At 31.4% G+C, this 20,505-nt stretch overlaps 3 protein-coding genes across 7 annotated transcripts in view; 1 reads left to right on the top strand and 2 right to left on the bottom strand.

The window, feature by feature from the left end:
- LOC105249245 (facilitated trehalose transporter Tret1) overlaps nt 1-5,582 on the top strand; it is a 28,946-nt gene extending 23,364 nt beyond the window's left edge. For all 5 annotated transcript variants that reach the window (XM_020026912.2, XM_011254566.3, XM_025409052.1 and 2 more), the window contains exons 4-7: nt 1,863-1,986; nt 2,186-2,359; nt 2,915-3,303; nt 3,467-5,582. In XM_020026912.2, the coding sequence (XP_019882471.1) occupies nt 1,863-1,986; nt 2,186-2,359; nt 2,915-3,303; nt 3,467-4,048 (1,269 nt within the window). In that variant the 3' untranslated portion in view covers nt 4,049-5,582. The remainder of the gene's footprint in view (nt 1-1,862; nt 1,987-2,185; nt 2,360-2,914; nt 3,304-3,466) is intronic.
- Nucleotides 1-8,125, bottom strand: part of LOC105249246 (RING-box protein 2) — a 41,907-nt gene extending 33,782 nt beyond the window's left edge. Inside the window, exon 1 of the mRNA XM_011254567.3 lies at nt 7,671-8,125. Within this exon, the coding sequence (XP_011252869.1) occupies nt 7,671-7,824 (154 nt within the window). The 5' untranslated portion in view covers nt 7,825-8,125. The remainder of the gene's footprint in view (nt 1-7,670) is intronic.
- A 5,620-nt stretch (nt 8,126-13,745) lies between these two features.
- On the bottom strand, nt 13,746-19,563 carry LOC105249247 (protein PAT1 homolog 1). The gene is made up of 9 exons (XM_011254568.3): nt 19,424-19,563; nt 18,660-18,851; nt 16,531-16,954; nt 15,999-16,096; nt 15,423-15,907; nt 14,988-15,201; nt 14,712-14,912; nt 14,238-14,501; nt 13,746-14,064 (listed from the first exon to the last, which is right to left on the bottom strand). The coding sequence occupies exons 1-9, from the start codon at nt 19,460-19,462 to the stop codon at nt 13,807-13,809; spliced, it is 2,175 nt and encodes a 724-aa protein (XP_011252870.1). The 5' UTR covers nt 19,463-19,563; the 3' UTR covers nt 13,746-13,806.
- Between the last annotated feature and the right edge of the window lie 942 nt (nt 19,564-20,505).

Here is a 20,505-nt window from a genome sequence, read left to right as displayed (position 1 = left end):
ATCGTTTCACGGAATTTTAAAACAAAAATCTGCGAAACTTTTCATCAAAACTGGATATTTACCGCATGTTTAATATTTGTTTGTAATAAATTTCTAGCGATATATTTTCTACCTTATTTAAAGGCATCGAAAGATATCTGTATAAAACATTCTTTTCCTTCACATCTAAATCACACACATAAATATCGCATATTTCGAAGTGTGTCGCATTTTATTGGTCGCAAATCGATTGATTAGATTTACGATGTCAAGGAAAAAATTAAAAGAATTATTTATCGACTACACATTGTCTGACATCAAGTGCAAAGTGGACGAAGCTCAAGAATGACGCGAATGATAAAAGCGTAATGCGTCACATTGTAAATTATATCGTGATCTCTCTCCGCGAGCAGCTGAAAGGACCATCGTAACATTTGTAGGGTCAATGGATAATTGAAAGGTTTTAACGATGATCTCTCGAGTGCGTCATCGGCGCGAGGTCAGGGGCACGATGACCCGATTACGATCGCATTGGTTGCGGAGCCGTTATGCCCTAATGGCCGCGAAAGCGATTGGCCAGCTCGCCGGACACGCCGCCAATTCTTTCGTAAGACTCCGTGACGATGACGCCGGAAATTGATCCCAGATACGTAAGCGAGCGTGAACAGCGCGCTTCCGCTTTCGTGCTCGACAAGCACCTTCAAAGCCTTAAACGAGTCGCGATGCTCATAATGAATATCGATATCCAATCACGAACACTCGATGAAAGTATAAATGAAATATTTGAAATTGATATTCATTAATTAATAAAATTTTTTTATCCTTCAAATATGTTAAACATTAATTTTGTTTTTTTTCGAGAGAGATATATATGTATTTTTAGAGAAATATTTTAATTAATGTATTCCTTATTTTATAACTAAAATTTATTTTTTAATCGTGTTGCAAAAAATACATATTTTATTTAGATTAATAGAAAAAGATTAAATTTACTCTCATAATATTGAAAGTAATATATTTCCACGTATCTAATATTATTAAACTTCAATTAAATGATTCAAATATATTCTCTCAATTAAATGATTCAAATATATTCTCATATTTAACTTCAATTAAATGATTCAAATATATTCTCATATTTAACTTCAATTAAATGATTCAAATATATTCTCATAAGACTGCTCTCATAAATTGTGTCTGAAAAAAATGTTCCATTAAAATTCGTCACCGATTATTTTCTACTATGATAATAATTATACAGCATTTAGCGACCTAATCAAGCGCGAGGCAGATATTTCGTAAGGCGTTTTCTGCGCGTTGCGCAGAAATTTAATTAAGACGCATGGCGCGCACAATCGGTCGAATGAGCGACCAAAATAATATCGTTGCTCTCGCCCTTCGCGATTGTTTTCCTTGACATTATCCGGCTTCCCCGCGGCCTTATTTGTATTCGAAGGACCTGCGACGAACAAAACTATGTCAGGATTACTCCAGCGTACGCGATCGTAATTCAAAATTGAATCTAAACAATTCAAGATCATCACGACACCCACTGCATGACTCGACCTTTCCCAGTATTTTATCGAGACTTGTTTATCTCTATAAAATATATTTCGACAATTATATATGACGTAAATATTTTAAAATATTCTTTATTAAAAAAAAAAGATTCTAATTTTATAAAATTGTTTGCAATTAATTCCAATTAATTGCAAACAATTTTTTAAATTCCAATTCCAGTTAACTCTTCAGTCTAAAAGATATAATTTAATACTTTAATATTAGTTGAAAATTAAGAGTTTTGTGATAAATGATGGTAAAATCTAAAAAAAAATCTTTTAATATATGAGAGCTATATCGAATTCCAAATTGATGTGTTGCAGAGCATGTGGATTGGATCAATCATGCCGTTGTGCGCGCTTTTCGGTGGTGTCACCGGTGGACCGCTCATCGAATACATCGGAAGGAGAAACACGATCCTAGCTACGTCGTTCCCGTTCCTTGGAGGTAAGATCATCGACAGAAATCGATAGAATGTTATGTAAATAAGATAATGTTATGAAGCTTTGAGAACTTTCCTCATCCTAGCATATCTTAAAATTATTTAAAATCTTCAAATTAATCTTTAAATTACTATTTTAATTTATTTTATATCGAATAAAGTAGACTTTTTTTTTGTTATATCGATACGTGTATGTGTTTACAGCATGGATCTTAATCTCGATGGCTGAGAATGTCGCGATGCTGCTGGTTGGACGCGCCTTATGCGGATTCGCCGTAGGAGTCGCTTCCTTAGCGTTACCTGTGTACTTAGGTGAAACGATACAGCCGGAAGTGCGCGGTACACTCGGTTTAATGCCCACCGCCTTTGGTAATACTGGTAAGTTAAGCTAATGATGTAATTTTAATTAAAAAGTTAAGAATTTAATTTTTTAATTGGAGATATAATTTAATCGATTCAAACATTCATCGATTATTTGACAATGAAACTTTGCAGTTTTACACGCGTTTACTAGAAAACATATCAAGAATATCGATAAACTTTAAATATATTTAATTGTTATATAAATATAGATTAAATATATATTAATTAAATATATAAATACGGATTAAATATATATATATTTTAAATATTATAATATATATTATATTATATTTAAAATTATATATTTAAATTATATATTATAATATTTAAAATTATATATTATATTTATTATAATATTTAATATTATAATAAATATGCATTTTAAATATTATTTTAGTTTTATTGTTTGCGCGGACAATAATAAAAAAGAAACTGAATAAAGAAATTAATGCGATATTTACTCGACCTATTGAACGCTATTTAATTGTGACAGCGTTATATTTTAAAATTAATATATTTTGCTCTTTACACAAATTATTGTCCCTCTTATAAAGATTTCGAATGTTGCAGGAATATTACTATGCTTCACGGCGGGCATGTATATGGATTGGAGAAACCTAGCGCTCTTAGGTGCGACTTTGCCGGTACCGGTTTTAATTCTGATGTTCATGATCCCGGAAACACCAAGATGGCATATCTCAAAGGGAAAATCGAAGATGGCGCGAAAATCCCTTCAGTGGTTGCGCGGCAAGAACGCGGATATAACCGAGGAATTGAGCATGATTGAGAAAATACATCAAGAGTCCCTCGAGATCGAACGGAATTCTTCGCAGAGCACGTTCTCGGAACTGATGAAGAGAGGCAATCTCAAGCCGCTTCTCATCTCCCTCGGACTGATGTTGTTCCAACAAATGTCCGGTATCAATGCAGTAATATTCTACACGGTACAGATCTTCAAGGTATGTATTCATCTCCGCGTTAATATAATTTCTCGATCATTTTTCAACTTCATAAACTTTTTAATCGCGCAGATAAAATTACGAATTAATCCGCGCGAAAGCGCTGATAAATTTCCGAATTTTGAAAGTCGACGAATAACGAATGAACCAACAATGTTCCCAGGATGCTGGTAGTACGATCGACGAGAACGTGTCGACCATAATCATCGGCATAGTGAACTTCATCGCCACCTTCGTCGCCGCGGGGGTGATCGATAAGCTGGGCAGGAAGATGCTGTTGTACATAAGTGCCGCGTCGATGGCCCTGACTCTGTTCGCCCTGGGTGGATTTTTCTACGCTAAATCACTGGACATGAATGTGGAGGCCTTCGGCTGGCTGCCGCTGGTCAGCCTAATCGTGTACGTGATAGGCTTCTCGCTGGGCTTGGGACCGATACCCTGGTTGATGATGGGCGAGATCCTACCCGCCAAGATCCGCGGGTCAGCCGCGAGCATCGCAACCGGCTTCAACTGGTCGTGCACGTTCATCGTGACGAAGACCTTCCAGGACATCATACAGTTGATCGGCGCCCACGGTACCTTCTGGCTGTTCGGGATCATCGTCGCGGTGGGTCTCGGCTTCGTGATCGTCAGCGTGCCGGAAACGCGTGGCAGGTCACTCGAGGAGATCGAGAAGAGGTTTACTGGCCGAACTAGAAGGATGAGCTCAGTCGCCAATATGAAACCGATGCCGATGTCGTGCTAGTCGCGAAAATCCGAAAGTCGCAGCGCGTCCTATCGAAGACGAGCAGGCTCGTTTGCGAGAAGAGAACTTCTTACGGCATCCTTCTAACGGAAAGATTCCCTTACGTACGTTTTCCTTTAAAAGGAAGTTTTAAGTTCGAAGGTACGCTTCTTTTCCGTGCAAAGAAGAGAGGCGTATCTGCTCTCTCCCCCTCGACTCTTCTTATCTTCTTACTTTCAATCTTCGATTCGTTATTGCGAGGTTCGTCTATCACGACGAATTTAAGCAGGAACGATATTCGAAGAGATAATGAATAAAACAATAGGAGAAAAATAATATATGAAGGAACAAAGCATTTTTCTCGTAAGACTTAATTGAAAGAGTTGAAGGGACAATTGAACGAACACTTCTATCGATGAAAGTTTCAACGCAGTAGCGATCTTTTAAGAATTTAAAGAAATTAATCTTGAAAGATTATCGGTTAAAATAATTCTTTGGTGAATTTTTGAAATGATAATCTTTATAAAATCGAGCACGATACGATCGACTTTGTTCATCTGTCTCTTCAATCTATCCTCCTAACAACGCAACTTTGACAGATTCTGTTCCGATTCATACATATTCGAGATGCGTGATCGAATTAGGAATAGTGCCAATACTTTATTCAGTCCAAATTCGCGAGAGCGAGGGTTATCGATCTTAATACAAATCTATCCAAGGCTATTATTATAATTAGCTTTAAATTAGTCTCGCGGGGTAACAGCTGTTCTGTTTCCCCCGAGGAAAATGACACGCGATATGCGCGGCTATCAGCTGTTGACTAGGTGTGTAGTTGCAATTGTAGTTTTTATTACTCGACAGTCCTAAAGGACCTACCTCAGGTTAATGTTACGCTACGGTCAGATATGCGTAGATAGGTCTCAACGCGAGTCTCGTATTTTTTTCCTTCTTTTTTCTTTTGCACAATGCAATGTTCGCTCATGAAGATGCGGCATGATCAACGTGGAGATTAATTGCCGCCACGTGTACTTTGATTTTTGCGAAAAGCATACGCATAATATGTACTTATATATATATTATACGCTGACCGAGAGAGAAACCGATCATCCTTCAGTGCGAATTTGCCGAGCAAAATATAAATTTTAAGACAATCGCGTTCCTATGCATCTTTTTCCCTCTTCAAGATTGTAAATAATTGGAAACCTTTTTTGCGCCGTTAGATAATAATGTTATGTATCCACAAAAATCGTTAACTTCGATCGTGATGCGATATCTTCTTTTTGTTGCTTCTTTCTGCGACGCAGAAATTGGAGAAAAAAAATAGAGAGAGAGAGAGAGAGGAAGAGAAGTACGATCTCGAAGTTAATCAACATTGAAGAGGGATTGATCCTAAATGAAACGGAATGATTCTCAGCCCATGATCGCATATTATTGTAATCTTTATATTAAACGAATGATACTCGGAACCCGATCGCTGTAACAATGTGAACACGATTCTAAATGTACGTATGTATCACGAGATAAGCGTTAAATAGATAGAAGATATATACATATATTTTATATTCTCTAAAGCAAGGGTTTGTAGAAAAAAGTAGGAAAGCGTAAACGTAGTTGTGATAAAATTCTTAAAGAAAATTTATGTATAAAATAGCGTAAGAGTATAGTCTCAGACGGACGTGTAAAACCCGTCGAATTGCCAATGTTCAAAAGTTGAAGCGTAAAACTGCGCCTCGATACCCCTAGCGAGTGTCCCCGGTCAAATAATGTAATCGGAGGAAAGTTCGCTGGCGAATTTTTATACGAAAGATATTAATAGCAATGAATTTGTATATATTATCTAAATTATTAATATATATTTTTATTACTAATTTATCGTTTGATTGTATATAAAGAAAGAATTGTAGAAACAAGTTGGGCGCAAGAATGTTACAAAAAACTTACAAAGAGTTTCAAAAAGTGAAATATAAAAGAAACAGAATTTTGAGAAATCTCATTCTAAAAAATTTTTTAAGAATTCACATTTAAAAAGCCTAAATTTTCTTTAAAATTTTTTTGTCTTATCTGAATAAAATAATTAATAATAAAACATTTGATAAATTACATCCAGAGTGTGCATGTGTATATATTTATATATATCTTGCTTTATTTTAATTGCATTCGACTGGGTACACTCATGGTATGTTTTGACGCAGCGTAATATAAATCTCAGCATATCATAATGGATGATCGACGAAAACTTATTAGAAAGCGTTAAATGTGTGATCACAAGTGTGCTTGTAGCTGTGCGCGTCCGATTTAAGAATGAAAAATTCCATTAGCGAATCTCATTTATAGATATATATATAGACAGAAGCGTAAAGAAGGTACTTGTAAAATGTTCTTTTAATTGTTATTTTTTTGCCCATATATTAAGTAATGTTAAAATAGGTACTGTTTATAGAGTGCTGTGAGAAGCCACATTTTAAAAGTAAATCGAACAAAAAATCATTCCTATATGCGATTTAATGTATCAGATTTAATTCAGTCTAATATTGTATAAAGCAATAAGTGTGATGCCTTATCTTGATGTGAAAATTGAGTTGTATCGCTCTTCCCTATCTTTGTACCAATGATCAATCATTGTATTTTTCTGTTTCTTTTTCTTTATATTTTTCTGCTATATGTATGTAAGTGATATCTCTCCACTAATTTATAAGATATTTGCCAAAGCACAATAAAGATGGTAAAATATTTTTGATAATTTAATACTCATGTTAAGTTTACATGTAATTTGTAAATTATATGATAATTTTTAGATTAACTATATATATATATATATATATATATAAATATGTTTATGTAAAACTGTCATTTCTATTTTATATCCCTTTTATCTTTTCAATGTAATGTTTTAGCAATTAAGTCGATACTATTATGATGTAAGTAATAGATATTAATAAGATATATAAAATTTGAAACTGTATATAATGGATATATAAAATATATAAAAGATATGTAAAGGTATAAAAGATATAAGATATAAAAGATATATATAAATGTAAAAGATATATAAATTTTGAAACTCTAGTATGTGTAATGCCATGTAATATTATCATTAAAAATACAAAGCTATTTTATATAAAACATCTATTATATCTTTTTATGTGAGAAAAGAATCTTCATTTTTAATCCTCATTTAAATTCATTTAAATTTTCTATTGATATGAAATAAATGAGATTTTTAATAATTAATAATCTCTTAATTATAATACAACAACATGTTCTATCTAGAACAAGTAATATTGTAAATATTGTCGCATGAAATGACAGCGAGTACATTAATGTTTGTACCCTGTGTTAATGACTAATGTGTATCGCAACACATGCCAAATGATACAAATCAAGTCACGCTTCATGTTACAAGCAACTGGAATCAAATTAACATAAAACAGCATATGATACATCAAATTTTGAACGCAAATTCATTTTGCAATAGGTACACACATACACATGTGCGCACTGTCACTCTGCAGATGGTCAACGTAACAGTTCACATTGTGTTACAACTGACCGAATGTAACATTTCGTCGATGGAAATTAATGTAATTCGTAATTGGAAAAGAGAGAAAAGAGCCATTTGGACTTGGCATTAATTAAGACTCACCCATAACCTGAACTCTGCAAATGGCACAGGTGTCGCACTCCACGTCCCAGCTCCACATAGCCACGGCGTTCCACTTCTTCAGGGTGAACATCTTATCGTTCTTCTGGTTATCGCCGTCGAGCCGGTCTCCTGGATCCTGTTCGCAGTCGGCCATGTTTGAGGTTAGAAGACTTGTTATCACAGTGAAACTCACTCGCGGAGGTTAAGCGCCGCACGATCAGCACGAATGTCAACGAATGTCACAGTAAAACTCGAGACCACGGATCGAGTATTATTAGAGACCTGCGGACTCTTCGTGAACGAAATTTCGCAACTATTCTGGGGATAATCGCGAAACCTTGGTACGCTCGATATCACGAATGTTTTTCACTCAATGGCGCGAAGTCGACTCCGGACTCGGGTCAAAGGGCAAAGTGCATATTATTTTGAATTTAACGAGACTTAAATACGTCACTATTTTCACTTCGTTTCTAAATAAATAAAGACACATATATTTAAGTTCTTAAAGGTCTTAATTAATTCCTGCAGAATAATTATTAATATTTTTATCAATATTATATCGTTAAAATTTTGTCATTATTTTACAAATTAACTAGAGTTTAATTGCAGTCGAATTATCAGCTCACGTCGATGAAAAAAAACACTCAGACTCGGAATCACATATGACGTATATTATATTTATATCGACTATTTTCGATCATTCTCAACGCGTGACACACATTTTTCGATAATCGTGAAAGAAAGAGACACGAAATTGAGATTCTAACGCGAATCTTCGAGATCTGCTGCAAAAAATATACTGCCGATTCTCGAAACGTACTTGATAGCTGGACAAAAGTTCGGGCCTAGATTCTTCGCACTTCCGGATTCCTGTGTCCTACGTTTGTATTTTATTTTTACGCGTTCGATGTAATGTTTTACGTCGTTAAAAACGATTCGTACACACACGTATCACGCACACGAGCAACTCGCGCTGCCGCGTATCGTAAACAAAAGCGGACTGCTTTGGAATGCGTCCCCTACTCTCCCCTCCCCTCCCTCGCTCGCGACCTTTTCGAATTTTTCGAAACTTGTTGATGTATTGTTCTCAGTCGACTCGTGACGCACGTACCAGTAATAATGAAATTTTTACTACGCTATACGTGTTCGCGTTCTATTTTCAACACATACATATGTATTATAACATTTGTATTTAATATATATTTGTGTTTAAAAATGTTAACGTTCAATCGATGCGTTCGTCGAGATGACTGATTCGCGCCAATTCAGACACCACAGTATCCATGGAAACGGCGGATAAATAAACCGGGTTTTCGGCGCGAACGATCGACTATATATTTTTGAGTAATTGCAACGCTAAGATTTGTTGTGTATATTCGCATAAATTATAATAATATATATTAGTTACATGGAAATATATTAGTTTACACGAAAAGTGTATTTATATAATTTCTTATTGTTCATTAAATCGTAATTATTCGCACCGCGTCCGCTGCGCATGCGCGAGAAATCTAGCGCTCGTAATAAAATTAAAACAGAAAAGTTCAGTCGTCTTCGCGCTCGCGTACCGTTTATTACGTGCATATAATTATAATGTATTATTTAGCATCGGAACGTCTGTGATGTAAATTTAATCGCGATTGAGCGTTGCCATCAAAGATATGGCATATTCTATAGTTTTAATTAATATTTTAATCGTTACAAAAGTTATAATTACATTATAATATGGATGATTGCGATGATGAAAATTGCTTATCACATTCGAGTTACGATTATCGAATTGCGATTTTATGTTTCTGATAAATAAATATTTGCAAAATAAACGTGTAATATCGGGAGTGCCGAAAAAAGTATCGGGCGATTGCCATATCGGGAGTGTAAAAGTATCGAGTCGAAAAGTGTCGGGAAAAGTGCTGAGAAAAGTGTCGGAAGTGCTGAGAAAAACTATTAAGAACGCTGAGAATGCTGAAAAAACTACTAGATGATCGTTTTATTATCCGTTATTACACACATTTATCTATTTTGTGGGAATATGCGACAAATTCGTCGAGTGAACTCCATGCGACTATAGCTCCAGGTATTGTAAACATATTATTATTAAAATTACCAAGCAATTTATTTATTGAGGATAAGTATTTCTAGTAGATAAGTATGTAGGATGAATGTAAAAAAAAAATATCAGATGTTACTCGTATTGTATGCAAATATATTTCATTGGGAACTGGGAGGCGCGACAAATTCGATACGTGAACCTCGCGCGACCATAGCTCCAAGATTTATCAGATAATTCAATTTAAGACAATCTTTACCAACTCTTTGAAATTTGCAAAGTTCGTGTATTTTTAGAGTAAAATATTGAATGCATTAAAAATATTTAATCTACAGATCTTTAAAGAGTATAAATAATAATTTATAAGATTAAAATTTGACGAGATCATAATTTTATGGAATAAATGAACTACAGAAAATATTTATATATATGTGGATGCAAAACATTTATTTAAGACTTTGATTTCAAATTAGATCAATTCTGTACATACACAACAGCTACAGTTATATTTTCACAGATTGTGTTATAAATTTACAATCAATTTTTTTTCTTTTAATGTACAGACGCGTATCACGGGGTACATAATATGTAGGTAATATAGATGATAAACTATGTAGGATCTTTTAAGTTAATTTAACGATCTCGATTTTACAATACTCCATATTACATAGTTTCCACTCCATTGTTTCGTTTAAACATAATAAACGTAGCGTCTCTATAAAAATATATCTTTAATCAAAAATTAAACATCGCAATTTTTTCGCTTTAATCACTTTATCTATTTTACAAGAAGACATGTTTGCATGTTTTTTTCCATTGGCAAAAGTTTCGATTTCCATGACGGCGAGACAAACAGAAAATGTGATACATTATTACAATATTATGATATAATATTTTTTCATATTTGCATATATGTTTTTTGAGAAGAAACAAATATATATCTGATTAGTACTAAAATATACGATATTTATAAACAAAATTCTTTTGTCGCTACACAATTTGAATAGATTCATTCTATATTGTTATGCTGTGCTAGAGTATGAAATTTTGATGCAATTAGTACATTAGCAACAGCAACGTAACATCGAACTTTTGCAACAATTGACGTTAGGGCAATAATAAAAAAATTGTAAAGGCAACACACGTTAGTTATTGCAATAAACATGACAATGATAAAAAAAAATCTAAGTTTGATGACTGTTGTAGAGTCTGAATGAACAACAAGAGCATATTGCTTTACCAAATATGTGTATCTTCAGTAGCCCTTAAAAAAATAATATATTTATAATCGCTTCATTTTTTTTGTTAACATATATAAATCAGTAAAGTGAAATTTAAATAAAATAAATCTAAAACGCATGTTTTTCTAGTAATCTTAAAATTATTTAAAAATTCGTAGTAACTCGAAATTACAAAAAAACCGATAAATATGTTGCATCTACAACTAAGTTTATTCTCAGAAGCTGTGAGCCCAGTTACGTAGCAAGAAGAATGTAATGTAACTCTTGGACTTTTCAGACATGCATAATTTTCTACAAACTAATGGGATCAATCATCCCTTAGATTTTTAGCATTGCTTATGTAAAAACAAACTTTTAACTTTCTTTGTCAGCTTATTACAAAATAATGAAAATGTTAATTGGCAAAATTTTTTGAACTATTAACAAGTATACATCTCTCTAGTTCAATTTGTTTTTGTTTAATATCGTATAATTCATAATTGCAAAAATTCTATTTGTGTAATGTAATTAATGATAGTAATAGAAAAAAATTATACATTGTTTATTATGCATATCGATTAAATCATACAAATCACATTGAAATAATAACTGTTTTTTTTATATGTATATATATATAAATATATATGTTATATATATATATATATATATATATATATATACACACATATATATATTATATATTATATATATATAAACAGCTATTCATATGTGATAGTTAATTTATATAAATGTAACAAATAAAATTGAAGTGTATCTTAATATATTTAATTGTAATGAGATATGATACCAAATAGAAATAATCTTTTAGTAAAAGACTGATACAATAAAATATTTGTAAATTAAATAATAATATGAATTATGTTTTTACATGTATGCAAAATTAAAACTGCAATGCAATTATTTATGAGTTTCATTTTCTCTTTTACAAAATATCAATTCAACTCGAAAATATCGCTCGAATGAATTATCACTATACTCGTTAAAACTACAAAGTATTAACAAGAACGCTAACTTTAAAAATTGTTTCCGCAAAATATTATAATATTATTATGTCATGCGACATGGCAGAAACCGAAATATTTCTGCATTTGATTACAAAATGTATCCAGTCATTCACGCATCAATATCGCTCTATGTACAAGCTAGAAATACATAAACAAGATCGTAGTTAAATTGCAATAAAAAGTAATCATCTTATTTAGTACTCTAAAGGCCATGTCGTCACACATACACTTCAGATTATTTTTAAAATTCTTACATTACTGTCAAAAAACACACATTGCAATTACAGAATCGCCTCTTTCTTTCTCTCTTCCTCTCATTACACAATCACAAAGTCGCCATTGACCTAACAATAGCTATTGTATCCAAGAGAAAAAAAAAAGATCATACTTCCTAAACTGATAAGACTATATAACGTCTTTTATAACTAGATTATAATAGATTAAAGTTCATGTTATCACATGCTTCTGATGTCGAAACCGATAGAAATTTAATTTTGGTACTTAATGTATAATACAAACGGCTTTTATAAAAAGGCTATTACAGTTTTACTGCTGATAACTAACTTATGCAATTGTTGTCTTCGTCTCCCGTCTCTGTAATTACATCTTAACAGTGCGATGCGATTATCTGTCATTATTTCCAAAATATGTCATCTGTACATTGACAGCAATTTTTTTTCTTCTTCTTTAGCACTATTAATTTTATTCATAACGATGCGTAATAACGTACATTTTGTTTTGTATGAACAGAAGTAGAAACATACACATCCCATGCTTCATTTTCCATGAATAATATATATCCACACATATATACTTATTAATTGTAGAATAAATATAAAACTGAACTTTAAAAAATACATTTAACAGCATAGTTTTATATAAGGCTGTTAATGTAAGCATTAATATATATTCTTATAGAGTAAAAATGAAAAAAAAATAATTTAGTTTTTGAAAAAAATAAATGAAAATAATTTTAAAAATATTTTTAATGCGTATAAAACTATTAATGTATCTCTAAGTAGAAAAATTCTCATTAAAAAAAAGCTATACGAAGATACGTCCAAGTAAATTAAATATGTTATTATATAATCAATAATTTAATTAGTAGAAACTTATACTCTTTCCTCTTTTAGTTATATGTATATATCATATAAAATGCTTTCTTATTTTTAATATGTCTTAATTAAAAGAAATAACATGAGAAGATAGGATGTGCAGTTTATTATAGTAAATGCAATGAAATTACCACCTTGATTTGTCTTTGTGATATATAATGAAAAAATGGATTAATGCATTATATAGTGAAATAAATCAAGGTGATTATTTCAATTGCTCCATGCTATTTAGATACCAATTTTACACAGAGTAGAATCAAGAATACTATAATTTAAAAAATCATTCTAAAAAGATTATTGGCATGCACAATTCTATTATATTTCTCGGATGCACGTTTATTTTTTCTGATATAATGGCTTTTTAATGCTACCAATTATCAGTTAAAAAACTGATTAATGTGTACAAAATATACAATGAAAGATGATATATATTATACACATACGAGTAAGAAATTTTATTGTGCATCAAGATGCTCAGAATTTCTATTTATATATATAAATTTTTTTTAAATATCTTTCATCAGATACTTAATCTACTTTGTAAAATCATGGCATCTATTTAGAAATATTATAATACATAGTGGATATTTCGCGATAACATTAGTAATTATATTAAAATATTTGTCTGTATGTATTATTCTTTTTTAGCATAATTTATATATATTTTTCATACATGAAAAGAAAAGAGGGGAAAAATCTGCCAAATATAACTTTTGTAATGTTAGACTATCGTAAGGGATTGGTTTCAGTCAATAAGCGCGTTAGCGTTGTATACCTTTCTATCTTTAAACTGGAAATCCGATTCAGATGTTTATTGAGCGTATTTGCAGCAATCGGTTGGCAAGGTGTAACGCAGGGTGACGAGCCACCAATTATTTCAATTAGAGTTTCTATGAAAGTTGACCATTCAGAAGGCAGGGAATCGTTTGTAGCGCATAATTGTTCTGCTTGCTCGAGCATTGCTGCTATTGCAGACACACCAAACTGAAAAAACAAGTAGCAAAATAATAGAATAATAATAAAATTTTTCTAGACTCTGTATGCATATGTATATATATATATATATACATATGATGTATGCATTTATGTATGCATCATATGAGCATTGAGTTTATTAAGAAAAATTCATTATTATTACGTATAATTATTTGACTAACCTTATTCATAAGAGCAAAAGTTAAACTGTTGTTTTTAAGAGAATGAGTAGCTGAGTCCGATAATGCTCTTGCTAATCGCAGTACTGTATCAAAATCTTTCACAGCATTAAGCCATCTTCGAAATTCGGAGTAAAAGTCCGTTAATAAATGACAATCTCTACGGCCTATCACGGCTAATCCTTTAAATATTGCAGTCCACAATTCTCTTAACTGCTTATTATATTCTGTCACATTCAGATGAGGTAAAAAACGCAGTAATAATGTCTGCAACATATAGGTACATATATAAAACATGACACAGTAACATATGGCACACACATATACATACATACACACACACACAATATATATATATATATATATATATATATATATATATATATACATATATACATATATAAATACATATTTATATAAGTTACAATTAACAATAATTATTAAGAATTATTTAAATCTTTCTGCTTATCAATTTACCTTTCCTTTTCGAATACTTAGCATACTAGCTAACTTATCATCTTGTATTAATTGTTGCAAACATGATAATGTTATGCAAATTAGTTCTGGTTCCGTTTTAATCGTATTTGTCTCAGCTTCTCCTTCCTGCTGTTGTTGCGGTTCCGGAATTGAAGCAAGAGGATTGCTTAGATCCTCGAGTTTGAATAACAATGTATACAGCTAAAAAATAATATTTCTTTAATGTAGAGTGTATTAACGAAATATTTATTTTAACCACAGTAAAAAGTTTGATACCCTTTCGATTTCAAGCAGCAATTGGCGTGTTTTTTTAGTATCCTTTTGTTGTGATTGAGAATTAGACTGAGAATCGCTATTTGATACAACATCCATATCTATAAGTTTGCGTGGTGCAGTAACACTACTGCAATGAAGTTTACCTAATGAATTCTCAAATTGAGCTGGCGTATATGCTGATCTTGAAGGAGCTTGAGACGTTGGCTCCCAATCTCTGGAAATGTTGATGATCATTATATATATCATAAAAATGAATTAAATAATTATCTAAATAATATATATAAATATATGGAAACTCTATAAGAAATATATCTGCATATCTAACTAAGCTTTACTATATTCTTTATAATATAATAAAACTTATTTAATAATATAATTAAATATAGGGAAAATGATATAATTAAATATAAATAGGGGGAAAAGAAGAAAACATACCTATGATCCCTATGATATCCATTGTTATTATGGTGTTTTTTATCTTTTTGTTCTTGATTTGCATGTCGCTTATTCCGTTTATCACAGAATACGATATAATAATGATCATCAACATATGGTTGAATTGTATTAAGTTGTAACAGTTGTATATTGATTAACCATTGTTTCTCGTGAGCTTTTATAGCAAGTTTTCCTGAGACTTCATCTCCCGAAGCATTACCATTAACACCATGAGAATAATGTTGATGATAGTATCTCTGATTAGTTCTGTCATGATTGCGATGAGGATATTGATTATTCTTAAAAAATGCTTGGTGTCCAACTTGTTGGTCATTATGATAGTAAGATCTGTTTTGGTTTCTCTGACTTCCTAAGTAAGAATGTTGATGTTGTTGATGATGATTGGCTTGATTATTAGGAAATGCAGACATCATATGATCTGGTCGAAGAAATTGTGGGCCTCCTAAGTTAGGATGTGGTGGTTGCTATAAATAATTATTTACAAAATATATTTTAACATGAAAATAATTTAATTGCAATAATAGTATTTGTATTTTTATTGAAAGAGAAACTTACAGGGAAATTATAAGAACCGTGAAGGGGTTGCCTTGGTACTGGTTGTGATAACATTAAATGCGGTGGTAGAGGATAACGTAACATATTGCCTGGTTGATCTGATAAATGAAAGAATTATTACTAAAAAATATCAAGTTTTCAAAAATCTATTCATTTCATAGTTACTTCTTTATGCATAATATATACTAACACATTATATGGAAATATAGATATATAGAAATGATAGAAATACATAAAATGTGTGATTTTCTATTGATAGAATAATATAATTTAGAAAATAATGCAATCTAAATATAATTATATTGATATGATGCAATCTAAGAATTATATTAATATAATGCAATCTAAATATAATTATATTGATATGAATATAATTAAGGATATCTGATTTCAAAAAATTGTGAAATTATTCAAATTTAAAAATACTTATCGATTCATACTTTGTATAAATATAATACACACACATACACATGTATTCATATATAATGTGTTAATATGTACTCTGTAGAGAAACGATAAATATTATACTTACTAATTAAGCCTAATAGTCTAGGAGGTTGCATCAATTGAGGATGTGGTACTCTTATGTTGGGCAAAACTATAGGATGGGCTCCAGGTAGGCCTAACCCCGGTGGAAAACGTGTCGGAGGTAGGCCATTGACCTGAAATTTTTCATTCAAAGATAAAGCTTCAAAGAGAAGCGAACCTTCAGATTTCCTCTGCTGTTGTTGCGTTTGTGGTTTACTGAGACCTGGAGGTGGCCTATTTGCAACAAGCCCCCTTTCCAATTCTTCCACAGTACAAGCATTTTTTAAAGTTGGCAATGATAACCGTGGTTGAGCTTTTGGAGGAGATAGATTCAAAGGGCTACCCCATACACCAGGTCGTGGAACTATCCCTTCTTTATCCAATACCAAATGTGATAAATTATCCTCGATATCTATATTAGAAATATTCTGTAAACAAATATATAAGGCATATGAGATATATAGAATTGTTTATTTGTTTAAAAATGATAGTACAATAACATATAGAAGTAGAATAAAGTGTGATTAAGTACTTTTTTGATATGCTACAAAGTTGTTTGTTAAATTGTATCTTATAAGCTAGATATTATTCATGTTTTAATAATATATCTGTGATCGTCACATAAAATTTAATTTGAATTACACAGTACAGTTAATGTACATATATGACAAGTTTAAAATATATGTGAAATATTTTTATGCAAGAGAATATTTCCATATTTCCCGTTGTATAAGTGAATGCATATTTCTTTGCAACTTGATATTTAATCTATATAAATACTAATTTGGAAAAACATGTATATTTATATAGAAATATTATATAGAATTTAAAATAATATTTTTAATAAGAAAATATCCCTACAGTAGTAATAGCAAAAATTAATTCTTTTGTAGTCAGTTTTTTATAATGTTTCTTATAAGTAAATGACTTTTTCCATTGTACCTATTAATTTAACGACATTGTAGGATGAAATTTAATTTGGAATTGTGAATCACAGGTTCTTTCTAATAATTTTCAAGTCCTCAAAACTCTGTATTATATATATATACAGGTGAATCATAATGGTTGTACCAACCTTTTACCAGACCTTTTTAGAGATCAATTACCATCTGCAATTGTAATCAATTGAATGATTCAAAGATGACAACTGCTTGGATCGACCGTGTCTGCAGTAACGTACAAGCGAGTTAAATACTGTGAATCAAATAATATATATATTCTATGCATACTTTTCTAATATATTTAACTCTTTTATGTACATATTTTTCTTTCTACACGGTTTTTTTTAATAACGCGATTTCTTATTATTGTGAAATGTATCTAGCGTATAAAAAGAGATATCTTTTGCATTCGTATTTTTTAATACGATTTTTTTTTTAAATAATGGTTTTTTAATATATAGAATTTGACAGAGATTTTTTTCATTCTTACGCAAATCATTTTAACGCATAAAAAGAGTTGGATTGGTAAAGATACAAAAATATTCTTTTTTTATAAAAAAAATGCATAATTCTGCTTTCTACAAGAATTATTCTGTTTATTATTAATTTTCCAAGTTATAACTTTTACATTCTTAATATCTACAGCAGAATATTTCTTGTAAAAAGTAGAATTACGCATTTTTTTAGAAAAAAAGAATATTTTTGTATCTTTACCAATCCAACTCTTTTTAAAATGTTCTGTATAAGAATGAAAAAAATCGCCGTCAAATTCTATATATTAAAAAACCATTATTTAAAAAAAAATCGTATTAAAAGATACACGAATGCAAAAGATATCTCTTTTTACGCGGCAGATACGTTTCACAATAATAAGAAATCGCGTTATTAGAAAAAAACCGTGTAGAAAGAAAAATATGTACATAAAAGAGTTAAATATATTAGAAAAGTATGCATAGAATATGTATATTATTTGATTCACAGTATTTAACTCGCTTGTACATTACTGCAGACACGGTCGATCCAAGCAGCTATCATCTATGAACCATTCAATTGATTACAATTGCAATCGGTAATTGATCTCTAAAGGTGCTACAACCATTATGATTCACCTTGTGTATATATATATATATATATATATATATATATATATATATGTATGTTAGAAAAAACATTTCGAACATCTGCAATGTACCTTTTTATTTGTCGCATTCTGATTATGTGGGCGATTTGATTCTGTAATTTCGGCAAGCTTTTCATGATCTTCCTCCCAATCACCAATAGTCGCATCAGGGCCAAACGTTTCGTCATTCAAGGCATCGTACTCTTCCTCTTCAAACTCATCTTCCTCCAATGGACCATCCAGTCCATCCTCTAAATTGTTATCCTGATAATACCAAATAAACAATGATTATTACAGAAAACACAAACATATCGTCAACTCTATCGGACGAGAAACGAAATCGTGGGAAGTTGAAAAAGAGACTGCAAGTGGATTAAAGTTACAGTCACACTTTGAAACATTTCCCACATGATATGGGAGATTTAAGCAAATTGGACTTGAAAATTAAAGCGACACGCGTACGTTCATTTAGAGCAAACTCGCTTGGGATTCGCCGTGCTCGATGTTAATGACCTTTAGGGCGAGGGAAATAGAAATGAGGTTAACCCGACGTAACCCCGCTTGATCGCTTGGCAATAATTTCATTATTTTCGAGATCGAGTATTGACGTGATCGAAGAAAATCGCGCAGTCTCGAGTGAAAACAACGTCGCGGGATCCCGCGGATCTTGCAGGTCGGGACTTTTATCTCTCGCAAGGATTACAGATATGCCGCGACGCGACTGTTTATCGGGAAGGAGGCTCATGTTCACGCTCGCGTACCTCGCTGGAATTGGAAATATCGAGTCGGACGCGAGTCGCATCCGCGCGCGGGATCATCACAAGAAGCATACTTACTCCGAGCGTGGTATCGAAACCGAAAAAAGAGTCTGCCATTTGTGAAAATGAAATCTGCAAAATGACATGTTCTGATTAAACGTCAAGTGCTGCGACGAGCATCAGCTGCCATGGCGGCCATGCCGTAACTCCTGGCGGCTAACGTCAGTCGCGGCTTAAGGTGGGTATACACTGGGCGAATCGAAGTGTTCGAGAGAGATGTGTATAACGTGCTTTACGTTTGTGTGATGTATGTACGCGGGAGGAGATTTAATTCCACATTCACGAACAGATTTGACGCATGAAAGAAGATTCCTTCGAGCGGTCGCGTCACGCGTTAGCTACGAGTTTACACGTGGTCTTATTGTCACGTGCACGCGATCGATCAATATCGTCGTGTTATCAACGATAATCTTTTTGTCTCGTTTTCCTTGTTTTTTAAATGTTATAATTTTTGTATAATTTTTTTCTCAGATTGTAGTAAAATTAACATCTTGCAATAGCATTGTTTAACGAAAAAAAATTTTTTTTAAATAAAAAAGATGATTATTTTAATATATTTATATATTTATATTAAAAAAGATGAAATAAATTAGAAATTTAAAATAAATTTGAAATAAATTATTTATATTAAAAAAGATGAAATAAAAAAGATGAAAAAAAATTTTTTTTAAATAAAAAAGATGATTATTTTAATATATTTATATATTTATATTAAAAAAGATTATTATTTTAATATATTTTATTCTTAGTGATTAATATATTTAATTATTTAATTAATATATTTTATAATTATGATTAATATATTAATATTAAATTTATAATTATAGTTAATATATTTTATTATTAAGAGTGTGTGAATGTAATCTCTCTTTAAATCGTTTCAATATTTGAATTTTTGATATAAACAAAATAAATATATGTGTAATTTCCAAAAGGTAGCTAACTTTAAAAATTCAAATTAGATTTTTGATAAGGGATTTCCAGAAAGCCATTAAAGATCTTGAAGATAACCTTACTGTAATAATTAAATAGAATTCTAACAGCTAAAGTTCAATAAAAAATGAAAGAAGAAATGTAATATATCGATAATTAATTATATC

The sequence above is a fragment of the Camponotus floridanus genome, unplaced genomic scaffold, assembly GCF_003227725.1.
Source record: "Camponotus floridanus strain SB8 unplaced genomic scaffold, Cflo_v7.5 scaffold24, whole genome shotgun sequence".
Lineage (NCBI taxonomy): Eukaryota > Metazoa > Arthropoda > Insecta > Hymenoptera > Formicidae > Camponotus > Camponotus floridanus.
This window is presented reverse-complemented; position numbering and strand designations above follow the sequence as displayed.

Coding starts and splice junctions, on each gene's coding strand:
- LOC105249247 (XM_011254568.3), bottom strand. CDS start 19,462: ATGGCAGACTCTTTTTTCGGTTTCGATACCACGCTCGGA. Junction 15,908..15,998: donor ACGGTTCTTATAATTTCCCT/GTAAGTTTCTCT, acceptor AATTATTTATAG/CAACCACCACATCCTAACTT. Junction 14,913..14,987: donor TGCTGCTTGAAATCGAAAGG/GTATCAAACTTT, acceptor ATTATTTTTTAG/CTGTATACATTGTTATTCAA.